The sequence below is a fragment of the Primulina huaijiensis genome, chromosome 13, assembly GCF_012295235.1.
Source record: "Primulina huaijiensis isolate GDHJ02 chromosome 13, ASM1229523v2, whole genome shotgun sequence".
Lineage (NCBI taxonomy): Eukaryota > Viridiplantae > Streptophyta > Magnoliopsida > Lamiales > Gesneriaceae > Primulina > Primulina huaijiensis.
This window is the reverse complement of record NC_133318.1, coordinates 15,829,909-15,850,370: the sequence shown is the minus strand read 5'-3', so window position 1 is coordinate 15,850,370 and position 20,462 is coordinate 15,829,909. Positions and strand designations below refer to the sequence as shown.

At 32.1% G+C, this 20,462-nt stretch overlaps 1 protein-coding gene across 1 annotated transcript; it reads right to left on the bottom strand.

Moving 5' to 3' along the window:
- Window positions 1-4,408: 4,408 nt before the first annotated feature.
- On the bottom strand, window positions 4,409-17,699 carry LOC140991093 (diacylglycerol kinase 7-like). Its single transcript, XM_073461015.1, has 12 exons — window positions 17,271-17,699; window positions 11,477-11,599; window positions 11,211-11,348; window positions 11,042-11,127; window positions 9,836-9,923; window positions 8,471-8,546; window positions 8,299-8,381; window positions 7,862-7,932; window positions 5,822-5,899; window positions 5,553-5,640; window positions 5,062-5,178; window positions 4,409-4,792 (listed from the first exon to the last, which is right to left on the bottom strand). The coding sequence occupies exons 1-12, from the start codon at window positions 17,610-17,612 to the stop codon at window positions 4,634-4,636; spliced, it is 1,449 nt and encodes a 482-aa protein (XP_073317116.1). The 5' UTR covers window positions 17,613-17,699; the 3' UTR covers window positions 4,409-4,633.
- Between the last annotated feature and the right edge of the window lie 2,763 nt (window positions 17,700-20,462).

Here is a 20,462-nt window from a genome sequence, read left to right as displayed (position 1 = left end):
TCAACTGCTTACCCTTAATACAGTCCACACAAATATCAAAATTAGTAAAATTTAAAGTACTGAGTACTTCACCATTTATTAATCTCTTACTCTTCTCTGTAGAGATGTGTCTCAATCTCTGGTGCCACAATATAGAAGAATTCTCATTTATAACACATCTTTTAATACCCTCTTAAACATGCATAGTGGTTTTGCTATCATTTTTAAAGAAATTAAAAAAATATTATCAATCATCGTATGATTACCAACAAGATTTGTTTATAAAATAAATTCATTTAATTATTCAAAAATTAAAATGAGTAACCTAATGGTACAAGACTTGAAATTGAAATTAAATTTCTCAAAAAAACTTGGAACATATGTTCTCCCAAATCAAAATAAAATCACTATCCAAAACTAAATTGTCAGTATCTATAGCGTCCACAGATGAACACATCTTGTTTCCCGAATAGATGTTCCGATAACTTATCACTAGCTTCCTTAGGCTTTGCATATCCTGCAAGGTATTTGTGATATGGATTGTAGAACCAGAGTCAATCTATCATGTGTTATAAATCGTATTAACCATATTAGATTCATAACAAACAAATGAAATTTGAATACCTTTCTTCTCAAGCCAATCTTTAAATTTGGTGTAATCCTTCTTCATGTATACGTCTTTTTACAGAAGAAAAATTTGAATTCTTTCTTGATGTTAGGTTGAGGTGGAATTTTTCATTTTCCTTTTCCTTTTTCTTTTCTCTTGACGTTGGCTTGCTTCTTAGACTTTCTTTATGCAGTTAGAAAAATATTATCACTTTTCTCCATCAATAACATTACTTCCTCTTGAACACACACGGTCATCAATTCATTAATTGACCACTTATTCTTATGTATGTTGTAAGAAATTTTGAAAGGTATTGTGGAAGAGTACATAAAATGAAGTGCACATGAAAATTGTCAGATATTTCCACTTCAAGTGTTTTCAATTGAGTCGATATGTTCCTCATCTTCATGATATGCTCTCGCACACCTTTCATACTTTTGAGCCTTATTGAAGCTAACTTCATTTTTAAGGTGCTGGCAAGGGCCTTGTCGCCTTGACTTTTCATGCCCCTCAATCGAACCACAGATACCGACAGAGATATTAGTCTTTATAAACACAACATAGAGACGATTAAATCGCTCCACTGTTCATAAAAAATCAACCTCATCGGGTTCACTGAATACATCTATGGCAAGTGATTCGTTTTTCCTTATGGCATAGTCAATATTCATCCATCCTAATTAAAGGAGAACTTTTTCCTTCCAGACTTTGTGATTATCCCTTTTGAGTTTGGGGATATCACAACTTATATAAGAGAAATTAACATGATACTACAAGAAATTTAATAAATATGTTTATTACAAAAATATTTTAAGGATATTTCATGTTTTAACAATATAAATCATGTACAAAAAATCTAGTGACATATAGCTTGCATGTAAGCTAAAGTTTTAATTCAATTAAATTTATACAACTTTATAATAAAACTATCAAAATAATTTATTTAACTTTTGTGGATAAATTAAGAAAAATATATTTTGAAATTTTATCCTAATTAATCACATAAATATAATAAAAGTCCATGTGATATAAAATTTATTATATTTATATAATTAATTACAATTTTTGTCCATAATGTAATCTAAGTTAACATAATGTATAAATTTGCATAATTAAGAGTGGTGTCCTTAAACCTTAATTATTTAAAATTATATGATTTACTGGAAACTTTTTGGCTTCACTTAATTCTTTATAGAATAATTATTAATAATAAGACAATTTACACTTTTCAATAGTACTCTCAAGAAATATATGTAGAGTTAAGGCCTCTTTAAGAACCAAACTACTTAGACAGAGCAATGTTGCCAGGAAGACTAGTGGGTTCTAAGACCTAAAATCAACATTTAGTCTGTAAAAAAAACTATCTCAAATCAAGTTTTCATGTGTATTTCATAATTATTATTACTTAATTATTCATATTATTGATTTTTACAAGCCATAATTTTAATTTAATTTGTTCATAAAAATTATGGACCCAAATATAATTTAATATAAACAAACTTCATTTGCATAACAAAAAATTTAACATAATTTCTAATTGCATGTAAGATAAAAAAATAATAATAAATCACAATATTTAACATATCTTATCCAAATAATTTAAACATGCAAAATATCAATGATTTTAAACATACAAAATATCCATGTTTTTGGAGAAACGATATTTCAAAATATGAAAATTTTAAACATTTTGAAACTTAAAATATTGTAACAGTTTCAAAATGTGTCTAAAATTTAAAAATCCTCAATTTTGAACCATAATTTCAAATTCAAACCCTACCCCTAACCCTCAATTTTTTATTCAATCCAGCCATCTTTTCCGGCGAAATCACCGGCCGTCGACAGTCGTACATGGACGGCCGACCTATTCCGACCGCTCCCCCCACCGACACCGCCATGGAACTGGCAGGAAAAAGATATCTTGTTTGAGGAAATTGCGCAACAGCATGCTATCGGCCGAGTTCTAGAAATTCTGATCAATTCACGATGATATACAATCTGGATGTCATCGTTAAAAGGACATCTGTGCAACCTTTTGCCCTTGATAGCCTCTTTCTCAATGGCTGACGATCAAGTGATTTCACCAGAAAAACAGTGGCTGGATGTGCTTGGACTAAATCGCGGATTCCGACCGTTTTTCCAACGAAATGCTCCGGCCTGCAAAAAAAGTCGCCCCGACGTGTGTTGTCAGCCAGTGGGTCCAATTTCCGGAGTTGGGTTCCATACGATGGAGGTGTCGTTGATTTAATAGTTAGGTTTTTGTGTCCAATTTAGGTTGAATTTCGAAAATTGTTCAAAAATAAAAAAAATGTATTTTTCAAAATTTTGTTTAATTGTGTCATGGCAGATGTAAAACTCGCTATGATACCAAATGTAAGAATTTATTCATGTAAACATAATAACATTATACTAAATGCGGAAAAATGGATATGATATTAACTCCAGTCATTGAATATGAAGAACACGTTGAACACCTATTGTATTTCTTTTAGTTGTTTGAGATTCTCCTAAACAATTCAAACATCACAAATGATGATGTTATGTAACTTTTGATGTGTATACTTAAGGATCCCAAACAACACAATTTATAGAGAAATTATATCATCGAGTAATTTTAAATTTAAATTTAAATTTTGGCTTATTATGATGAGATATTTTGAATTTCAAAATATGATTACATTATTACTATAATTTTATCAAGATATAATTTTACATATCTAAATGTTTACAAATCTATGGTAAGTGGAAGATAAAGTTTGTGCATAATTAAATCTTTTAATTATCATGAACCACTACATAAGATTTGATATCAGCAGTAAATATTTCCAACAAAGTCACTATCCATTTACTCTTAAGTAGTATTCTGATTAATATTCTATACCTGAAATTATGTCCGAGCATAATTCGAGAATATGCCTGGATGATCACCGATAGTTTACCTAGCTACACAAATTGCTTCAACAATCTCGCAGCAGACATGTATCTAGTCTCACAGTGTTTGAATTTGCAAGCTTCTTAATTATTGTAGGATCGGTAACTTTGTTTGCTCTGTTCAGTTTTGGGACGTCAATTGGACGAAGGTTAACTAAAAGGACGATAGATATCTATCATGTCATCAAGAACTGTTTACGTTTTAGGAATTCGAAAGTTAATGCCGCCCAGAGTATCATTGTTGTAGGAGATATGTTGCCCGGAGGTCAGGAAGTGATGCTACTCAGATATATCGAAGATGCCTATAAGCATGGTGATGAAGGGATTCAAGAAATGGATCTAAGTAACGATTTCAAGATTCTTAAGTTATGCCTGGGAACTGATAATAATGGGGAAAGGAATTCCTAGAAACCAACAGAACTCAAAACCGAGTAATGACATGAAGCATGTAAAGTTTGGGATTAATTTACTTACTGTAAAGGATATATTGAAAGATCGTATGACATACTAATTGAAAAATAAAAATTCAAGCTCTAAACCAAAATTGCAGTTTCCTCGATATAATGCGATCTACACTGAAACTAAAACACGAAATACGAGTCATATGACTCACTTAGATTCAATTGTATCAGACCTGTGAATTTCATTAGAGATCCTAGAAGTGCGAATGTATAATTTCAGAAAGAATAAATTTCAGTTGTGTAGGAGCCACGGTCCATGTTCATCGGTCCCAGAGTAGTGACAAGACTATATGCACAGACTTTTCAAGGGATCACCCTACCTATGATTTTAGGCTTCTTTTACTATAGGATCAGTTGAATCCTTCACTCTAATCAATTTGGAGATCAAAGAATTACTGATACAACATGCTATATTGTGCACAGCTTCTCGTGTTTTGAGGAATAACTTGTAGAAACAATATAGGATCAAGATACATACAACCTCAAGATGTCTAAAACAACCTTTGGGAGATTTTACATAACGCATATTCGGGTCTACGACAGACTAAATAAATTCCCCTACGCGATAAATAGGATATAAGACAAAATATTGGATCTATACAACAATAAGCTTTCAAAAGGCGGAGGAAACTTTGCGAACAGAAGGAAGTAAAATCTAGTCTCTCTTGACCATAACAGACTTATATGGTACCCGTTTAATTTCCACGAAAGTTGAGAATTCTTTGTTCATGGGCTGTTTCCAAGGTTCACCATCCATCTGCATATACGCCTTTGTCCATTCCCCACCTCTAAGTTCAAACCGAATGTCCGAGACCTGGAAATTGCGGGGTATGGCCCATTAGTAGTATATAAAACCATAGTTTGTTGTTTGACAACAGCAGCGATTTCCCTAAAAACCTAATGCAGAAAAGCAATGAATATATTTCACGTGCTTCAAAGGAACAAGATTTATTGTTCATACATAATTACCGTATTTTTTTTAGCAGATAATGCCATTTAATATTTCTCCAGTAAGCATTTTTCTGCATGTCATTGCGCAAAAAAATTGACAAGTATACATTTTAAACCAAGTTCTTACAGTACCTGGGCTATGTGTTTTGCTGAGATCAATTCAGCCATAACCATTGAAGCATGCCACCCATGTTTGAAACCAAAAACTTCTAGTAAACCATCATCAGCATGGGCCTCCACAAATCCTCTCTAGAAAAAGAAAAGACAAATAAGAGAACAGTAATCAATAATCTATATGAAGCAACTATTTAACATATTGATCACCATACATTCACCATCAAGCCAAAAATATAACACTTAAGATGAATAATGCACATGAAACCAAAAGGTGCACTATAAGTTTTGTCCTTTTTATGGGGAAACATGAAAGTGAAGCAACATACATGAAGCCAAAAAATGCATTATATCTCTTTTTGCCCCTTTATGGGGAATCATGAGCGTGAAGCAACATACATTGCTGAGGCTTAAGGAAAACAAAAACAAAAACAAAAACAATCAACAAATATTTGGTACATATCTTAACAGAGACTGGGAAAGTTGCATGGTGTGAAGAAACTTTTTACCTTTTCTAAATAATTTGGCTTTAAATGGCCCCATGGATTTCTTCCACTTGCATAGCTAGGAAGATTGAGGATAACTATAGACCTTACACTGGAAGATGGGTAAGAGTCATTGAGAGTTAATTCAAAATGTACAAAAAATTAAGTACAGAAACAAATTATATGAAAAGAATTAGCTAGTGAAGCTGGATGGAGATCACGATTGTTCAAATACAATTGTTGTAAGCGGGCAATAAGTTCAGATGCACTCTGTGCAAGCAAATGGACTTAACCTGGATGGGACAGGAATTTGCTCCCATTTTGAACAATTAACCTTCTTAGCATAGATCCTTAAGATGTTCTTCAAAGACCTGCACAACATTAGTATGAAAATGTATTGCTTGGTTTAATATAAATCTTTAAGGACGAAGGAGAATCGCATAGTTTCCAGCAATCAAAGTTCGCAATGCCTAATTATTTGTTACTCCACAAGTAAAATCACCTGTGACATGAACATGTGTCGAAAAATAAGAGCATCAAATATGCTCAAGCATGTGTGGAGAGAAAGTGCTTTATACATCTTAATGCCACACTTAATTTGGAAAGAATCAAGAGGAGCAAAGATGCTGAGTTGTAAATCAAGTAGCAAATTGATAACAATAAACTAATTTTTATTAAAGAAGTATTAAAATTACAGTAAATTCGGAATTCCAGAATACGAGTGTACATTACTGCAATCATTCACTAGTAAAGTCCATCTGCGGTTAACTTGGCAATAAATTGAAGAAACTTGTTAACTAAGGTTCAAAATTAATATCTCAATAAAGGATGACATGCACCATGTGATACAAACAAACATTCTCTTACAGTAGTGTGTTTAGACGAACAAAAAATAAGAACTGGTATTGGAATTAAAATTTAAATCTGTGTATTTGAAATTCTATTTCGGTGTTTCATTTTAGAATTTGATTTGACAATTAAAAATAATATTATGTGATATTAAAAAACATTGTATTGCTTATTTTTAAAAAAATCAATTTGTGTATTAAGCATATTTATATAAATACCCATATTTCGTTTATCAAGAATAAGACGAAAAATCAAATTTAAACATATGACAACATATTTTTCTTAAATTGCAAGAAATGAAAAATATAAAGTTTATCAAAAGTAATTATTAAGTTTTGATAAATTAAATTTTTAGTAAAAACAGTGAAGTTATTTAAAAGAAGAAATAATTTATAGGTTTTAAATATAAAAGCATTTTTTTAAGGGTGTCAATTTGATTGGATGGGTGGGGTCGGGATGAGCAATAATACTATTCAAAAATTATTCGACCTGAACCCGAACTCGAACCCGAGCCAAACCGATCTTTAATTTTTTTAAAGAAAATTAAATAAAATTCAAAAAAAATATATTTTAATTTAAACACATAATAATTAATAACAAAATCTTCCTTATATATATGATTTAAATTTGAAAGTCTAATTGTATAAAAATAAAATATATTTACTAAATCAAATAAACAATTGTTTAAAAAATAAAAAATACTCAAAATAAATATTAAATTATGAAAATTTATTAAATAAATATACAGTATATTTTTTCAGACATACAATATATAAAAATGTAGGCAATATTTATTAATTATATTTTTAAAAAAATTAAAATTTTCGGGTCAATCCGGGTTGACTCGAACCCAACCCAACCCGATAATTTTTTCGGGTCAGCTATCGGGTCCAACCCGATCTGACCCGAACCCGAAAACCCCAAACCTTAACATGATTTTTTTTAGGTTGAACAGTGTCGAGTTGATGGGTCGTGTCCGATTTTGACACCCCTAGTTTTTTTTATTGATTTGAATTTTTTTTTCAAAATTTCTAATATAAATGGATGTGAATTAATAGTAGGAAAATTGTATTTTATAAAATCTGAAAAGAAGAATGAAAATTTATGAGTAAGTTATACAAATTTAATAATAAAAATGATTTTATTTTCTCCATAACTCAAATTCCCCGAATCTCATGTTACATTTAGTTAAACCAAATTCCATCAAATTCCATGAAATACCAATCCCTTTTTTAAATAACATATCTCCCATCACTAAAATGATATTTTTAATTCCAAATCTCATTAAATTCCCTAATACCACACACGGTTAGCATTCTATAAAATTCTACAATTGGAAAACAATCTTACAATTTTGAACAGATTTATATTTACTTGAATGCTAGATTTAAGCAAATAATGAAAAATACACAAAACGTAGTTAGTATAGAAAGCTCTGATTTAAAAAAACTGAATTCAAATTCTGGAACAAGTAAAACAAATACCTTAAACCTGGATTACTGCTGCATGGCGTGAAAAACCACCCTTGCTTGCAACTGTATCCAGAATATATTAACTGCAATAAATAAAAGTTAGCATGTATTACTGCCCCTTGATAATGAAAACTATGTAGACATATAAAAGTATGTCGATGATTGTTGTGCGTATTTCGAGAAAATTTATACAATATGCAGGCCAACTTTAGTGACAACACAAATGAAATACGATGAAAATAAAGTAGCACCGGGATTAAGAACCAATGTAAAGGAATATTAAAGGAAATAGCATAATCACATCTAAATCTTCAAAATATCATCGTTGTACATAACCCACCTTTAAAACAAGAAAATTCCGAGTTCCTTAAGTTAAACCTTCATTCTAGAATTAATGCTAAGTAGAAGAAAATCAAAGTAAAATAGGACCACGAAAGAACAATTTGCACCTTGTTTGAAATAGGACCCTTAGCAAGGTAAGGTTTTTCATTCCGCAAATGGTGGAAACCATAAGCAACCTGTGCATCCATGCCTGCAAACACAAAACAAAGATATTATTTCAACTAAAAGCATGTGAGCACAACTTAAACAGAGAAGAAACTAACAAAATCAAAAGCGGACCTAAGCTGAAATAATTATAAAAGACTCCCTGATAACAGGAAACATTTTCTGGTAACTCCCCTTCAACTTCAAGTTCCTGCATATGACATTTATTAATAACATAGATCAAGCACTCCTGTAACCTTCAGCAACAACATGATAAAAATAATAAAGTTATGGTGTTATTGCCTTTAAACGGGGAACAAAGTTATTGAATTCAACATCGCAAAGCGCAAGCTTGTGTGATGCACGACTGTGGATGCAATAAAGTAGGCAATGCACCACATATAAATAAATTAGTATAACTTGAGCACAGATTAAGAAATCACTACCCATGCAATTGCCATATCAAGATATGGAGTAAAGAAAATAATCCATTCATTTTTTTTTCTCAGAAGCCTTCTGTTTTAAATATCATTTCTTGCGATTTTAACAAATTATCAAACCATTTGTTGAACTAAGATGTAAGTTCAGCTAGAGAAACATTGCAATTGAAAAGTACAAATTGATGGTAAGGAAGAGCAACGAACTTCTATTTAAGATACTGGCCACCATTTTTGAAAAAACAATGAAACATGCATGCCTCACCAATAAAGATGGAATCTGAGGAAAAGAAAATCTATCAAAAAGCATTATTTAACTGGAATAAGATGAAAATTTAGGAATATATGAATTTGATTTCTGAAATTCTAGTTGTAGGCTATCTTCATATGCTAGATATGCTCAAAGAGTGTGTCACAGAAGGTCACTTATTTTCCAGTTCTCTACAGATGTTATAGAGGGTAAATGTTTTCAAGGCAAGAAAGGCAATTGGCAAGCTGTTACTGTAGTCCAAAGATCTAATTAATTGGTGTTCCTGTTCTTAATTGGTTGCTGTCATTAGTTTGTAAACTATGACAAGTTAAATTAAAAACAGTTACAAGACCATAAGCTCGTAAAGAGACAAATATCATCTTAAAAGTTCACATAACCAAAAACGAAAAAATGAAATCCTTGTTATTGTGATTCCAAAGTTACTCTTCCCCTGAAAATATCTTTTAAACTAAACTTCTTTATGAATGAACATAAATTTTTATAATATGATCCAACATCTTCAAGAATATCGTTCCAAAAAATCAGAGTTCATGAGTTGAATTGAATAAGCTTAATATGAACTGCTGAAGAAGACAATCCAAATGCATTCCCTTGCCACTAACTCATTTGCTATGAGAATAACCTTAGTGTTGCATTTATAGAACGAGCACTTTAATAAGATTAGGTAGCTACTAAACATGACTGGATGAAGTACAGAGCTACTTACCTTTTGTACCAATTTTAACTGAAAATAACCCACGGGAACAAAACAAAATAAAAACAAAGACAGTTAAATTAACTTGGGCTACAAACCAGATCAAGAAGTGTTTCTTCGGTGGCTTTGAGAGAATAAGGGGTTTTCAAATCTTCCCCAGATGGCATTGATATGAGAACATGCCAACTGCACATTAAAGGTGCATTCGTCAAACTTCAAAGGTTATGCATCTTTTGATGAAAACAAAACAAATATTCCGATAAGTAAATGTACATGCAACTTTCTATATAAAAACAAAGGGTTATGAAAAAAGACAACTAATAGTTTGTGGCGACAATGCGACGCAACTATATTTGCCAAAGAAGACACTTGGAGAGAAATGGAGATGTATAAGCCATTTCCAAGAGAGAGTAACTATAATCTTCAAACATACCAAAGATTTACATATTAACAATTAGGACAAGTTATTGACAAACCCACTGCAGTTTAACCATTTTTCCATCAAAATCAATAATTTCAGATCCTCACATTACAAATTACAACGTCGCACATCTTTATTTTTACACCTCTGGTAGGTGAATTCATCAACGGAGAGCATTCTACGCAACGACCGTGATGAATCTACAGATCATATCAATCCATCGTGCAGTTTCTCAACATCTTTATGGAACAAAATACTGAAAGAATCTAGGTCTCATTTGGACGTGGATAAAAAATGTAACAAACTTGTGTGAATCCAACTACATGTTTGGAAGAGATAATGCCAGAAAATTATGAAAGTTGGTGATAATGATAATCTCATAGGAGCTTTGGAGGGAAAGGAACAAAAGGTTTGTTTCAATTGTCAGAAAAATCCAATATTGTTGCACTTTGTGCACATGGATAAAGACCTAAAAAACTCTATTTACCTCATCATTAATCTGTTGCCAACCTATATGAGCATTAATAATAATGATGCAACTTATTTTTAGTGGACTAAATATTTTGATTGAGCCATCTACCATTAGTATCTATAGATGGATCAAAAGGATACCTTTTTCTTCAAATGTACATCTATATTTATTTTATTAATAAAATTTTGTTTCCTAAAGAAATTATGCCATCAAAAAATGGCCCTCAAGAGAGTATCCACAGGATCGTTTACCAAGTAGTAATCTTCTAGCCACCCATTTTCCCTCATTGTTTCTACAGTTGTACAATACCTTAACCCAAAAAGTCGGCCAAAAATTTGTTGAGAAAATATACATGCACATATGTAAAAAGGTCCAAAAAGATAATCAAATTTAACAAATTATAAAACTAACCTATCCAGATGGGCAAGAGAACCGTTGGCTACCTTGTCAAGAGTTCTTTTAATGGATGATTTCCAATTAAAAGGAAATGATCCACCCTACAAAAAAATTAAAATAACGACCAATCTAAGATGCTAGACGATGGGGAAGATGAAATTGCCACAGATTATTAAATGCGTACCCAATGAAAACTCCTCGACAAGTCATTCCCTGTTCCAAGTGGAATAACTCCTGTTGCTGGTATTGGAAGTCGACCCTGTTTGTTAAGCTCTCCAAGACAACCAAGGACCCATCCAACAGTACCATCACCCCCCGCAACCTGTCATATGCTAGATACATTCAAGGTCTGTGTGTAAATTGCCTACATGTACTACTGCAAAAGTTATTTTTGCACAGGCGAGAAGGTAGCAAAAAAAACTCAAAAACATATCAGCAGCGGATATATACCACTATTCTAAGTTTTTCACGAGTCTCTTTAGCACAGCTGTCGCCAAGACTAGCAAACTTCTCCAGGCAATACAATCCATACTCAACAAATTCATGAGGCTTCACGTTTGATAAGTCAAAAACCTGGTCAACATATAACAGGAAAAAATGAGAAAAGCCACATGAATGTTCGTCGTTGTAACCTCTGCATCACATTTTCCTGGTATTTAACAAGTATTAGGCTTAACGCTGAACAGAGAACATTATGTGATTTAATGATTAATGCTAGTAGTAATAGACACCTGATCTATAATATCACATGGTAGAATCTTTGAAATAAAGCAACTTAAACTCTAATTTCACTTCCTCAATGCTAAAAAGGATACGGCGTAAATCAGTGTTATGCTTGCAATCTCTTACATGCACCCAAGCTACCAAAAAATTGATCATCTAAAAATCAAGCGTGGGCATATATGATTCCTTCAAAAGTTGCCAATGGAAATGCTTTTTCACGAGCTTAAAAGTTTAAAGCAATAAGTTTGTAGCTAATCCCAAAGTTCTATGATTGTAGTTAAATAATGCCACCTAATTTCAAGTATATTACTTCACTTCTGCAAATAAGATTCACAATTTCACATTAAAGAAACAGGCCTTATTTGAGTTTATCTCCTATGATATCATCATCTAAATTTAGATAATGCATATCATACATAATTGTTATTATCCAAGTATTCTTTTGTCTCGTTCTTTGTCTATTAATATGAGCAATAGTCATGGTCTCGCATCTTCTAGGTGAAGCCTCTATCGATCGCCTTTCAACGTGTCAATACTATATTAGGTTTCTCCCTCAATTTTTATTCGATAGGGACGACCCCGACTTTTTCTCTGATATACTTGTTTCTTAGTCTATTCATTATAGTATGTCCGCACAACCACCTTAGCATCCTAATATTTGCGACTAATCTTTTGTTTATGTGCACGCTTTGCTGACCAACATTCAGATCCGTAGAACATAAATAGATGACCTACCCGCTGTTCTGTAAAACTTCCATTTGAGTTTCAGGGGTAACTTATATTACACAGATACCAGATACATTACTCCACTTCGACCATCTTACTTGTATTTTATGTGATAAATCTCTATAAATCTCCCCCATATTTTTATAAGAATAATCTTAGATACCTAAAGGCCTCATTCGCCATACATTGGCACCTCCAATTTTAATCATTGCCTTTTATCTCATAGCATTGTTAAACTTAAAAGTCCATGTATTTTGTATTTACTCAACAAAGTTTAAAACATTTCTCTTTCATCATTCTCGCCAAGTTTCAAGCTTGACACTTACTCATTCACGAGTTTCATAAACTAAGACATTGAAATTTACAAACAACATGCACCAAGTACACTGTCCTGAATACGTCTGGTGAGTTCAAACGTGACAAGTGCAAAAAAATAAGAGCTTAAAGCCGATCCCTGATGCAGCCCTATTTTTTATAGGAAACTCTTCAGTTAATCATCCTGAGGTCTTTACTCTTTGTCACTACGTCCTTATACATGTCCTTCATGACTTCAACATATGCTATTCTTATGTCTTTCTTTTCCAAAACCTTCAACATAATTTCTCTCGGCACTCTGTCATATGCTTTTTTTAGGTCGATAAACACCATGTGTAAGTCTTGCTTTTGCTCTCAACGTGTTTTTGCTAATTGTTTGAGGAGGTGTATAGCCTCCATCATCGACCATCCAAACATAAATCCAAATTGATTTTCAGTCAACTTACCATATTTTCTTAATCTTCTTTCAATCACTCTTTCCCAAAGCTTCATGGTTTAACTCAATAGCTTACTGCCCTATAATTTGCCAGTTTTGTATTTCTCCCGTGTTTTTAAACAAGAAACTACAATACTTTCTCCACTGGTCTGATATTTTATTCGTTCTTAATATCTTGTTAAATAACTTTGTCAGCCATCAAATTCCTTGATTCCTAAGGCACTTCAATAGCTCGATCGGATTATATTGGGTCCTACCCCCTTCCATTTTTCATTGTCTTCAAGTTTTCATCTACCTCTGAAGGTCGAATTCTTAAAAGCTCATGTTTCTATGCTCCTTTTAACATGCTTAAATTTCCTAAGTTAGGTTGTTATCTTGACCTTCATTATAGAGGTGATGAAAATACCTATTTCATCACTCTTTTATTTCCCTATCATTCACTAACACCCTATTTGACTCATCTTTAATGCATCTTATTTGATTTAGATCTCTTATTTTCCTCTCTTGCTTTAGCTATTCTATAGACCTTTTTTTCCTTCTTTGTATAGTATCAAGCTATCGATAAAAGTCTTTGAAACTTTATCTTTGGCTTCTTGAACTATTTTATTGACCTCTTTCTTGGCTAGTGCATTTTTTTTCAAGTTTTCCCATTCTTACAAGTGTAGAATAATTATAGACGGTTCTTTTGACATTCACTTTCTCTTGTACTTTTTTTCCCACTACCAAGATTTTTTATTTGGTGGTACCCATCCTTTTGCTATTCCAAGAATGCTCTAGCCACCGTTTTCACATGGAGTGTTTTTTCCAAAGTCTCATCAGCGTCCCAAGTATATTTTCAAAAGCGTGTTCTCCTAATCTATCCTTAAAAGGCATTTCGTTTCTCATCCTTTAAGTTCCACCACTTGATCCTAGGAGTTGTACAAACTTTACTTCTAAGAATACCATGTTTGAAACGTATATCTAAAACCACAAACCTATGTTGGGTGGTTAAACTTTCTCTAGAGATGACCTTGCACACTTTCCTATCCATCTTCTTGACCACAACAAAGTTAATATGTGATTTATTATTCCCATTTTTTAATGTTATCAAATGTTCGTCTCTCTTTTGAAATACGTTCTAGCTATGATTAGCTCATATGCTATTGCGAAGTCTAAGATGGTCTTTCCCTCTTCATCACGTCTTCCTTGAACAAATTATCTACAACAACTCCCAACTTCATTTCTTGTTTTGATTTTTCCTACGTGCCATAACTTAAAAACCGGAGGTTTCTAATGTCTTTGCCTTCTCCCCTGCCCATTTTGTCTCTTGCACACATAAAATAATAATCTTTCTCCTAATCATTGTCACCTCCATAGCTTTACTAGTGAGGGTCCCTATATTCCACGTGCCAAATCTAAGACAATTTGTATCCTTGTGCAGTTCATTCTTCTCTAACTTAGAACATGAGAATCTTGATTATTTAAAACTACATCAGAGTTCCCGAGGAGGTATGGCGGTCGTTGCCTAAGCATCGCAGTAGGACCCTGCAGGTATGAGGACTCTTACATATTTAACACTAAACCCGAGTCCACTAGGAGATATAGCAATCCTTGCCGAGACGTTGCAGTCGGACATGCAACGCGTTCATTCCGGCGAACATCCTAGCATTAGCTCAATAGTTAAAGGGGTCTATACATAAAAATTGCCAAAGTTTTACACTGGCTGGCAACCTAACGCAACCCTCCTCTTTAACCCAGGCTTGAGTTCGAACTTGGCTCGAAATATCCGAGCATGGTCGCGAACTATTCGGATTATTGCTTGAAATATAGACTCAAAAGATTTGAAATATATTTATTTACTATTTAACTATATTATATTAATATTAATTAATAATTTATTAAGTTCACAAATTGCTCGCAAATTATCGAACAAAGTAATTGGAGGGCTGAGGGAGAGAATTACTTTTAGTTCATGTTAAAATCATTAAATACATTAACAACTCCAACAATTTTTTATATCTTATCAAAATACTAATAAATTAGGGTAAAATCAAAATTTTATTTGTGAAATTTTGATTTTTCGATAATTTTCATAATTTGTGTGAAAACACAAATAAGTCTATACAAATGGGATGGAGGGAGTATTACTTTTAGTTCATCTTTTTACACTTTTCAAATATACTACATAATAAATTATGCATCATCTTTCTATAATTTGTATAATCTATATGATAATAATTATATAATGTAACCACTTTTGGTCTCTCATGCCATACCAAATATTTGCCCCAAAAAACCCCTTCCCCATAATAACATTATTTTTTAAATAAAACAAAGCATAATAAATTGGTGATTAAAAAAATATAATAAATTAAAAGTTCAAACATTAATTTTAAATAAAAATTACTTAAAATATCATTATATTTCATTTTAAAATTTATTACATGTACATTATAAAATTATATTTTAGATAAAAATTTAATTTACGTTCACGCATCGCATGCGAAGTTTACTAGTACTTATATTAAGAGTGAGCATGGCAGTGGTCCGTGGTATGGAATTTTTGTTTTTGTCAATATCACCTCAATTCATTTTGATAATTGTCACTTCAGCACAGACAGCTTTATAATTATCATATTTACCCTTTGAAAATTTTAATATATGACATAATGCATTTATCCTATAATAGTATGTCAAGTTTTTTTAAAAAAATTGAATAAATTAAAGGTAAAATTCAATTAAAAAAATTGTACGAGCACACAACACGTGCGATATCGTAAAAAAAATTACTTGTTTATCTACACCCCAAAACCTTTTCTGCTATTTTCCTTAAAATATTTCCCCAAAATTATTTCCCACGAAACATAACAATCTTTAGAACATAATACATAAATAAACACCAAACAAGGAGAGAGAATTTGTTTGCTTTATCAAGCAAAGAATAATGCTTGTTTTTTATTTTGAGAAAGACCTGAGTTCAGTATATATGCACTTCCAACAAAAGATACAGAACTAGAGTGTGTGTGGCTTTTAGAGTTTGGTAAAATGAGATTTTAAAATAGAGTTGGTATTTGATGGGATTTCATTTAACTAAACTAATGGGTTTTGAGTTTTAAAAACAATAATATTATTTTTATTATAAAATTTTTATCACTTACTAATAAATTTTAAATATTTTTAAAAAAATTTACAAAATACCACTTATGCAAAATCTATATTATCAATTCAAGCTATTATTATTATTATTATTATTATTATTATTATTTATTTTAATTTTTTTTTTGAGAAAATCAATAATTTTTTTATATTTAAAAAATTTTATAAACTTTTTTTTGTCTTAAATTTTTAATATTAAAAACCCAATTTATAAATTTTGGTAACTTTATTTTTAGTTTCATCTCGATAAACATTATATTTTTCCATTTATTAAAAAAATATTTACTAAAAATATTTGTTATATGTTTAAAATAAGTTTTTGTTCTTACAAAAAAATAGTATTTATAGAAATATTATTAATAAAAAAAATTTAAAAATAAGCAATACAATTTTTTTTAATATAAAAAAATTTATTTTAAAATTTCAAAACAAAATTCTAATTCCATGAACTTAAAATTCAAATCCAATTTCAATTCCAAATCCTATTTTTTATACATGGGCGTGCCATCAATTACCCACCCATATCTTTAAATAAAGGAGAAAAATAATAAATATTCCAAACAGACGAAATTAAACGTAGCTCGGATCCAAGTTTTCACCACTCGAAACCCATTATAAATTCTCAAAAATAAAAAAAAATAAATAAATAAAAAGCAGAATTTTCGAATAAACAATATTCTCATTCATCACGTCACTAATCAGAAATGCCATGAGTAAAGTAAGAAAGGAGATAGGAAAGAACAAGTTTTTTTTAAATTAAATTATTTTAAAAAAAAATTTAAAGACACACGCACAAATATGTCAAATTCTTTCAGAAAGAAAAATAAATGAACGTCACCATCTACAACTCGTTAGATGTGAACTCGTGCACGTACTCAATTCAACCAATTTTGTAAATTCGTCAATTACCTGTTCTTCGGCCATTAGTTCCTGAAGTCGAGCCTTCAGTTCGGGCCCGTGCCGCCCGCCGCTCTTCGAATTAATAAACACAACAATCGGATACTCCGGCGGGGCAGCAGGCTCGGCTCCCTCGGCGTGAGCAGACTCGTAAATACGAGACACAGCGGCGGCTTCAGCGTCCTTGGCTCGGATCGCGGTCCTTATGGCGAGCCTGAGGTACTCAGGGAAAGTGATCTTCTTCCTGAGATCCTCCTTGTGGATACGCACGCCGGATAGCGTGAAGCCGCGTATGGAGTCGACGAGAGAAGCCCGAGCCGAGCCGACCCGAGTTGGCGTTCCCGAGGAGCCCATTCCGTGAGGTGGCGATTGACGATTCTGTCCTGGCTTGTTTGTGGGGAAAATGGTTTCAAAGATTTTGGAGAGAATTGTGTGGTTTTAGTAGGGGCGAGTGGGGGTTTGTTTTTATAAGATTGGGCTTAGAGACAGAATTACAGAAAAACCTCCACGTGCTCAACGATTTAACCTCTTGGTCGCTTGTATTGTATTACGTATTTGTATTGTATTTTTTATGATTTATTTGTTTTATATTTAATTGAAGTTATGATATGAAAAATTAGTTATTTTAAGTATTTCAAATTTAATAATATATTAGATTATATTAAAAAAATTATCACTTTTTTTCAAAATTGACATTGCAATTTATTTTCAATATTACTTGTCTCAAATTACCCTATGATCTCTCACTAATTTCTATCAATTATTATTAAACTAAACATATTTACCGTTATATAAAAAATCCGTCACATATGCTATATTAAAAATAAAGAATTTGTCATGTAGATTATATCATCTTTTGTTTCCCAAATTGTCCTCGTACCAACATTTTTTTTCTCAAAATTGGCATTACAACTTATTTTCAATATTACTTATCTCAAATAACATTAGGACATCTCACTAATTTATATCAATTATTATTAAATTAAACATAAAATTAAGAATTTAAAAAAATTTAAAAATATATTATATAAAGTATAATTATAATTATAATCATAATTTTACAAAGTGTGTGCATAATTTATTATTAATTTAATTAAAATGGATGATTAATAAGTTATAATTGTACGTTATATATATCAATGACGTCATGGATAATTTTTAATTATTTATTTTATTCTGAACACAAGTTCATTTGCGAATGAGCCAGGCGGCGGAATTCTAATAAACAGCAAGAATAACGTGATAAGGTTATAACAAATAATTGAGTAGGTCTTTTGTGAGAAGGTCTCACGAATTTTTATCCGTGAGACTGGTCAATCCTACCGATATTCACAATAAAAAGTAATACTCTTAGCATAAAAAATAATAATTTTTCATGGATGATCCAAATAATAGATCGGTCTCACAAAATACGACCTGTGAAACCGTCTCACACAAGTTTTTGTCTAAATAATTCGGTTAAATATTTCCTTCGGGAAAAAATTCGATTAAATATTATCTGAACGTACAATCTTTTGAAATTGTGGCAAATTATTAATGAGAAAAAAAATAAATAAATAGACTAAAATGTTGAATCTATATATGTAAGCGATTGAATTTTCCAGTAAATTGAATGGGTAAAGAAAAATTCATGATGTAGAATCTCAATTATTTGTGACTTGTGAGGGTCTTTTCCAGTAAATTTGATATGTATTACTTTATTATGCGCACGAGTTACACGTGATCGTAGAGTAAATTGCATACGACTCTCTTGTGAAATATCAAAATATCTAATAATCTCATGTGAAAAATAAATCAGTTTTTAACTTCTCGTGTTTCTTTAAAAATGCTCACGGATCTTTTATAAAAGAGTAGGTCTCTTGTAAGACGGTCTCACGAATCTTTATCTGTGAGATGAGTCAACTCCACCGATATTCACAATAAAAAGTAATACTCTTAGCCAAAAAAGTAATACTTTTTCATGGATGACCCAAATAAGAGATCAATCTCACAAAATACGACCCGTGAGACCGTGTCACACAAATTTTTGCCTTTATAAAAATATTAACATGATTCTAACCTCTTATGTCGTATTGTTGATGTGCAATAATTGTCTTTGCTAGGTACAACGCTCGAATCATGGCGATTGGGCTGTTATACAGTTTAAAATATTTGAGTTATACTATTACCACCAACTATAGTTTTTGGTAAAACGACAAGTGTAATGCCCGAGAAATTGATTATTGTAATCTGATATGATTTGTTGATTAATTAATGTGATTATAGATGGAACGGATTAGACCGGGGAAGGCGGAAAGGAGAGTTGAATTATGTGTGAGGATTGAGCCTCGCGCATATGCGCGTTTATGTCGGGCGCATATGCGTGGAATGGGCAGAGAACCTCGCGCATATGCGCGACTTGGATCCGCGCATGTGCGTGCGAGGGGCAGAAAACCTCGCGCATATGCGCGAGGAGTGTACGCGCATATGCGCGAGTTGTGCGATGAATCAAGTGCAATTCCGGAGAACCTCGCGCATATGCGCCGAGCAGGGGCGCGCATATGCGCGAGGCGCTGTGCATGCTACGCGCAGAGACATAATGTCTCATGCATATGCGCCGAGTGATGTCGCGCATATGCGCGAGACGTGTTGCGTGAAAGGATAAGCCACCTAGCTCTAGACATGCAATATATATATATAAAGAAACGTTAATTCTTCAAAAACCATCAGAAAGAATCGAGAAAAGTTTCTGTGAATGTGTTGAAAATTTTTGCGCCTTTTTGTGAAAGATCCGGCCGTCAGAATTTCAATCCGACTTCAGTACTGTGTTCCTATCGACGCAGGCTCCAACTGGACGTAAGTTTTGTTACGTTTTGATATGTTTTGAAATTATGCTATTGTCAGAATCGAATAGGATTCATATATGATGTTCTTGACATGCTAGACATCATAGAATCGAAGTCAGACTAAGAAACAGATTGATTACGGATTTGTTATGATTTTTCAGATTATATTGAGTGGTATTGGACAGATTTGGATTATGGTTGGATTACAGATTGTATTGGATATTGATTATAGATTGTAATTGTTATCTGTTGATGTTGTACTAACGGGGATATCGAGATTGTACCGTTATGCCGTTGACTTTGAGTTAAATCCAGATTGATCAGATTGGTATTGATTTGAACAGTATATTGATATGGGATTAATTGATATTGTCCATTG